This window comes from Mchenga conophoros, linkage group LG3 (genome assembly GCF_057382185.1).
Source record: "Mchenga conophoros isolate Kocher_MC1m ecotype Shallow Benthic linkage group LG3, M_conophoros_male_GT1.1, whole genome shotgun sequence".
Lineage (NCBI taxonomy): Eukaryota > Metazoa > Chordata > Actinopteri > Cichliformes > Cichlidae > Mchenga > Mchenga conophoros.
This window is the reverse complement of record NC_140528.1, coordinates 21,072,912-21,080,139: the sequence shown is the minus strand read 5'-3', so window position 1 is coordinate 21,080,139 and position 7,228 is coordinate 21,072,912. Positions and strand designations below refer to the sequence as shown.

At 43.1% G+C, this 7,228-nt stretch overlaps 1 protein-coding gene across 1 annotated transcript; it reads left to right on the top strand.

Moving 5' to 3' along the window:
* Nucleotides 1–1,744: 1,744 nt before the first annotated feature.
* On the top strand, nt 1,745–6,350 carry LOC146577653 (protein NLRC3-like). The gene is made up of 3 exons (XM_085268297.1): nt 1,745–1,952; nt 2,094–3,885; nt 6,001–6,350. The coding sequence occupies exons 1-3, from the start codon at nt 1,745–1,747 to the stop codon at nt 6,191–6,193; spliced, it is 2,193 nt and encodes a 730-aa protein (XP_085124423.1). The 3' UTR covers nt 6,194–6,350.
* Nucleotides 6,351–7,228: the final 878 nt, after the last annotated feature.

Here is a 7,228-nt window from a genome sequence, read left to right as displayed (position 1 = left end):
CAGAATCAGTTGCTGATGACGGCTTTTTTCTTTTACATTAATCACGTATAATCTTAACTCAAAGTGAACATAGACTTGATTGAAGTAACTCAGATCAGCCAATTCAAAATGCTAATTCAATCAACTCTGAGTTCATGGCTAGACTCAGTTTGTTGGCCCTGCACCTTAAAACTATTCCCTGTTTGTCTCTCGTGTTTTTTGGATATTGTTTTCACATCTTATGTCACAGCTAGCGGGGCGAGCCATGTTGAATTTAATAAAGGACCCAAGATGCCGACACTGCTGTGAAGTGAGTGAGCTTTATTGAAACGGTGAAGTGCAGTGGAGATGGCCTGTGCAGAAGCTAAGATAACCTCTACTGAAAAACTAAAAAACTAACCTGAAACCTTAAACGGAGACACGGGGAGACAACACAGACGAACCAGCAACAAGCAGGAGAAAACAAAGGGCTCATATACACAAAAGAGAAATCAGGGAATGAGAAAAGGGAGACACAGCAGGATTCATTGGACATAACCAGACAAGGGGAAGCAAAAGTAGACACACTAACGTAGGACATGGCACTGTCAAAATAAAACAGGAAGTGAACACAGAGACACAATACTAACACAGTACAGAGGGAACACAGAAACCAAAACCTCAGAACTAGAAAATCTTAATCAGAATGAAATTGTAACAAAAGACAATAACAATCAAAACAAAACTACTGAGTCCACAGACTCGGGACATACATCGGCTCAAACTGTGGTCATAAATATTTTGTACTTGTAAATCAGACTGTGTAGTTGTGAACTGAGTTTTGTAACATTGTGAAACAAAATATCTGGAAAGTTCATGTTTTTGCGTTCATTGATTTGTGTGTGTAAAAATGTAAAAATGTAATAAATGTAAGAAACATTAGAACTACTTTTGCTGACACAAAGTTTGGCGAGCACTGCAAGTTGTCACTTTAAACCAGTCACTGATATAAAGAGAGCACCTTGTTCCAGGGCATCTGAGCATGGAGGGAAAGCTTTATGCAGGAGATGGTAAGAGCTGTTGGGACTAAAGAAACTGAGCAGAAAACTACAGACATCTGGAAACTGTGTTGTTAATTCTCAGTGGGATCACCAGGACTAGCAAAGCTCCACCATGACAGTCATCTGATTGACTGAACCCATCCAAACATCACTTCATGGACCTTTAGCTTGTGTCTGTGTGTGGACAGACATAACATGAGCTAATTATACATTACTCCTCCACAGAGTGGACCAGCAGAGAGCAGAGGTTTCCACTGGTCAGTCTGCACAGCAACATCAAACACACCTGGACTCTGTGGTTATGGTTTGTAGTACTACGTTTACATTTGTTCTTTTCAGTCACCTCTATGCTGCACTTTGTGGACCAGAGGATTGTCAGTGTGTCCAACATAAGTCAGAGTTTGGGCTCCATGATTTCAGTCAGATTGGGGTGACTGTAGCTCAGGAGGGGAGCAGGTCAGCTACTAGTCAGAAGGTTTGTGAATCAAACCCTGGCTGGCAAATGTACTGGGTAACGTACTAAACCCAAGCTGCCCTCTGATGCATCCATCAGAGTGTGAAAGAAAGTATTTAAGCATAGAACAATGTGCTTGGTTGAATGAGGCATGTTGTATAAAAAGCTTTGTGTGCACAGAGTATCAAAGAGAGCTATATAAGAACCAGTCCATTTACCACTGGGTAATTCATATAGTCTTCTTTTCCAGCGGCTGGAGGACAACATCACCATGTTTGTGAAGAACGAGCTGAAGAAGATCCAGAAGCTTCTGAGTCCAGATCACCCAGAAACTTTAAAGAGCCAGATGGAGGATGAGGAGATGTTTGAAGGTGAGGATGAAGATGAAAGAAAGAGCTGCAGAGAAGCATTTCTGAAGATCACACTCCACTTCTTGAGGAGACTTAAGCAGCATGAGATGGCTGACCATCTGCAGAGCAGTAAGAGAATTTCTCTAAAGACTGAATATTGATCTTTCCTAATAGCTCAAGAAATGGACCAATAGACATTCATCCTTTCAGGGTACTGAAAGGCTATGATATTTATTATATAATATTTGTTTCTGAATTTCTTACCTTCAGAAATATTTGCTCCACTCTGTAAACGAGAACTTAAAGCCCAACTGAAGAAGAAGTTCCAGTGTGTGTTTGAGGGCATCGCTAAAGCAGGAAGCCCAACCCTCCTGAATCAGATCTACACAGAGCTCTACATCACAGAGGGAGGGACTGCAGAGGTCAATGATGAACATGAGGTCAGACAGATTGAAACAGCATCCAGGAAACCAGACAGACCAGAAACAACAATCAGACAAGAAGACATCTTTAAAGCCTCACCAGGAAGAGACGAACCAATCAGAACAGTGCTGACAAAGGGAGTGGCTGGCATTGGGAAAACAGTCTTAACACAGAAATACAGCCTGGACTGGGCTGAAGACAAAGCCAACCAGGACATCCAGTTCATATTTCCATTCACTTTCAGAGAGCTGAATGTGCTGAAAGAGGAAAAGTTCAGCTTGGTGGAACTTGTTCATCACTTCTTTACTGAAACCAAAGGATCAGGAATCTGCAGGCTTGAAGACTTCCAGGTTGTGTTCATACTTGATGGTCTGGATGAGTGTCGACTTAATTTGGACTTCATCAAAACTAAAATCCTGACAGAAACCAGAAAGTCCACCTCATTGGATGAGCTGCTGACAAACCTCATCAGAGGGAACCTGCTCCCTTCTGCTCGCCTTTTGATAACAACACGACCTGCAGCAGCCAATCAGATCCCTCCTTGGTGTGTCGACATGGTGACAGAGGTCAGAGGGTTCACTGACCCACAGAAGGAGGAGTACTTCAGGAAGAGATTCAGAGATGAGGAGCAGGCCAGCAGGATCATCTCCCACATCAAGAAAGCTCGAAGCCTCCACATCATGTGTCACATCCCAGTCTTCTGCTGGATCACTGCTACAGTTCTGGAGGATGTGCTGGAAACCAGAGAGGGAGGAGAGCTGCCCAACACCCTGACTGAGATGTACATCCACTTCCTGGTGGTTCAGGCCAAAGTGAAGAGGATCAAATATGATGGAGGAGCTGAGACAGATCCACACTGGAGTCCAGAGAGCAGGAAGATGATTGAGTCACTGGGAAAACTGGCTTTTGATCAGCTGCAGAAAGGAAACCTGATCTTCTATGAACCAGACCTGACAGAGTGTGGCATCGATATCAGAGCAGCCTCAGTGTACTCAGGAGTGTTCACACAGATCTTTAAAGAGGAGAAACAACTGTACCAGAACAAGGTGTTCTGCTTTGTTCATCTCAGTGTTCAGGAGTTTCTGGCTGCTCTTCATGTCCACCTGACCTTCATCAACTCTGGACTCAATCTGCTGGAAGAGCAAGAAACAACTTGGAAGGTGTTTCAAACAAGAAAATCTTCAAAGAAATACTTCTACCAGTGTGCTGTGGACAAGGCCTTACAGAGCCCCAATGGACACCTGGACTTGTTCCTTCGTTTTCTCTTGGGTCTGAAGACTAATCAAACTCGTTTGCAAGGCCTGATGACACAAACAGGAAGTAGCTCAAAGACCAATCAAGAAGCAGTTCAGTACATCAAGAAGAAGCTCAGTGAGAATCTGTCTGCAGAGAAAAACATCAATCTGTTTCACTGTCTGAATGAACTGAATGATCGTTCTCTAGTGGAGGAGATCCAACAGTCCCTGAGTTCAGGACGTCTCTCCACAGATAAACTGTCTCCTGCTCAGTGGTCAGCTCTGGTCTTCATCTTACTGTCATCAGAAAAAGATCTGGATGTGTTTGACCTGAAGAAATACTCTGCTTCAGAGGAGGCTCTTCTGAGGCTGCTGCCAGTGGTCAAAGCCTCTAAAAAAGCTCTGTAAGTTATAAAGTTTTTATTATTTAATTTGGTTGGTATGTTATGGAAAACACACTGCCATGAACCTCTGTTTTGTTTTTGTCAAAATCACTGTAATATAATCACTGTACCTTTATATACATGTGACTTGTATTAATGCTGCTGCCCTCTTGTGGCTAAAGTGTAATTATGTTCTTGTTATTAGGGAGGATTTGAGAGTAAGGCTACGTTCACACTGCAGGCGAAAGCGCATCAAATCCGATTTTTCTGACCTTTATAAATCTGACTTTTTTGACCCTATGCGACCCATATCCGATCATGCTATGACAGTGTGAACGTCGCGAATCTGATATTTTCAAATCCGACCTGGGTCACTTTCGTATGTGGTACTGAATCCGATACATATCCGATGTTTTAGAAAGCGACTGCTGTTTGAACGGTCATGTCGCATTAAATCCGTCTTTTACGTCACCAACACAAGACAGACGCCAATTATCAGCGCCCGATAAGACGTCGCGAACGCTTCCTGGCCATCCCGTGTAGATGTCAGTGAAACTGTTGGGAAGACAGCGTTGGAGAAACGTGAACATTTTATTTGTACTGTATAATCTACAGATTCTGACAGAAATCTGCAGCTATCCTTTGAAGCACCGCTCCTCTAAAACAGCAATAAGGATCATTATTAGGTTATCTACATTATTATGTAAATAACAAAATAACTTAAAGCAAAAATTGGGAAACGTAAAGTCCGAAGTCTTCATATTAAGGGTCATCTGTCAAACAATATTCTTTGCTCTGGGTCTAAACAGAGCGCGTTGTGTGTGAAGTCTTCTTTTGCGCATGCAAATGCACAAATGCGTCCTTCATTTCCCCGAATTTGAAGGATTCGTCGGGTGTGTCCTTCGTGGCCCACCATATCCCAGAATTCATAGCGCGGCCCAGCCAAATTTCAGCTGCCAACAATGGCGGCTGCTACTAAGTTTTCAAATTACTCTTATTAATCTTTCTGGGTCACAAAATAAACTTTTAACATATTTTCAGGCGAGAAAGTAGCTGTGTAAACTTCAAATATCTGCTTGGTTTATCAAGACATCGCATATTTGCAAAAGTGTGCCGACGTTTTCGGAGACATCTGTTCCCCACCCGCTCGCTAGCAAGCCGGGGGGTTCAATGGTCACTCCAGCCGGCGAGAGCAGCGGACGCCCGGCTTCATCGTTTTCAGACCCCGCTCTTTCGCTACTCAGGTGAAACATGATATATAAGTCACCCGGATAACTTAAAAATGTAATTTTTTGCCTTTTTTCTGTGTTTTATTTGTTCCGGAGTAAATCGGTTTGGCTGAGATCAAAGTTCCTCCGGGATTTTCACACTGCTGAATAAACGTTAAACAGGAAACTGATTAAACAGAAGTGTGAGACGGTCGAGAATTTACGCCAGTGTCCTGTTATATTTTAGATAGCAAGGAGCAGACGGCCGAGTTTATTAAACTCCACCGACACAGCGGTGACGCAAATCTGAAGGCTAGACCGTCCCATTTCACAGCCTCGCACTTCCAGCCTTTTCGATCTTTGAAGGACCCGGCCCACGTAGACCGCGAATACCGGGTCCTCCGAAGGATGCAGCCGACATTTTGGGACACAGCTAGTGTGTGATGTTCTTTCAGTGTTGCACTTTGTAGACGCTCCCTGAGCACTGGTCTCACAGCCAGCTGCACATAGAGACCAGTGTTGTTAGTCCAGGTCAGAAGATGACTTGTTGGAATGAAAATGAGCTTGTAGTTTGTCTGCTTTAATAATGTGACTGGAAAAAGGTGTTGGACTTCAAATATGTCCATTTCTTTCACACTTCACCTTTAAAAGTGAAGCCTTGTGGTTCCTGGAACGGAAAAACACGACTTTTTCAAGTCTTTGTCCTGTTTTTATGATAAATGTACGACTTTAATGTGAAACATTCAGAGTTTTTTCTCTTGTTGTGTTTGTTTGAAGCTGCTTCCTGTTGGCTTCAGCTGTTTGGAGTTTCCATTTTCTAAACTTCTACATTCTGAACCTTCTTCAGCTCTGAACAGATGATGAAACACTGAATGATTTCAAGCTCACACTTTGTCTAATAAACTTACATCTTTCATTCTTTATACAGATTGAGGGACTGTGGTTTGTCAGAGATCAGCTGTGATCATCTGGCAGCAGCACTGAAGTCCAACCCCTCCCATCTGAGAGAGCTGGACCTGTACGACAACAACTTGCAGGATTCAGGAGTGAAGCATCTGTGTGGTTTCCTGGAGAGTCCAGGATGTGGACTTGAAACTCTGAGGTCAGTCAGCATGTTTTAGTTGTGCTGAGATGAATATGATGTGAAAGTTGTGCTGAAACTAAACTGCAGACATCAGGCTGATATTATACTGATCCACACTGAGGATCTTCATGGTAAAGTCTGTTTTCTTCTTCTCTGGTTTAGTCCATTGACTGCAGCAGAACAATGTTCACATTTCAAACCTTCAAAGAAGAAGAAAAATCCTCCACTGGATAATTCACTGTGAAACTCTCCAACTCTTCATTCCACCTTAAAGTCTGTCTGACACTGAAATCCAAAGCAAAATGTGCGTTTGCTTTACAGACAGCAGTCCAACACAAACATACACACATCATCCAAAACACAGTCCAACATCCAAATCTCCTCCACTGCCAGCATGAATGATGGGAAAGAGAAGGAGGAACACTCTGACATTCAGGGTTAGAATGAGTTTCATGAAGCAGACTGTGAAGATCAAAGCTGCATTAGAAAGCTTACATGAATGAATGAGTGGACAGAAGTGGACAGAGATCATCTGAAGCACTTCAAAGGCTTTAAATCAGCACATTTCTCTTTATTCTTTATCAACTCTGTTAGTTTCTCTCAGTTTTCTGTGGAATGAAGCTAACAGCAGGCTAATAAGATGCTGACCAATAGGTTTCTATTAAAGGTTGTAATTTGTATATGAAAAAGTGCTTTGGCTCAGCAGGGATCAGCTTACAGGTAGAATACAGCTGCTGGATGGGATTAGCATGTCATAGCTATCTACCAAACTGCTAACTGGGGGATTTCAGGCCATCTATGGATCATTTTTGCTAACTGTTTATTCAGCTTAGGCTCACAGGGCTGCAGCCTGTGCCCTAGCTGTCATAGGGCAAGAGGCGTGGTCCACCTGCACAGGTGAGCAGTCCATCACAGGGCCAACAGAGAGAGACAGAGAAGCACTCTCTCACATCCACACCTACAGCCAATTTAGAAGCACCAATGAACCTAAGCAGCATTTCATTGGACTGTGGGAGAACATCCAACCTCCACAGAAAGGCCAACAAGCTTCAACCTACAACCTTCTTGCTTT

Excerpts from the sequence above, each read along its gene's own strand:
- LOC146577653 (XM_085268297.1), top strand. The coding sequence starts at position 1,745 with ATGTTTGTGAAGAACGAGCTGAAGAAGATCCAGAAGCTTCTGAGTCCA. Across the intron at positions 1,953-2,093 it reads GGCTGACCATCTGCAGAGCA|AAATATTTGCTCCACTCTGT; the intron begins GTAAGAGAATTT and ends TCTTACCTTCAG. Across the intron at positions 3,886-6,000 it reads AAAGCCTCTAAAAAAGCTCT|ATTGAGGGACTGTGGTTTGT; the intron begins GTAAGTTATAAA and ends TTCTTTATACAG.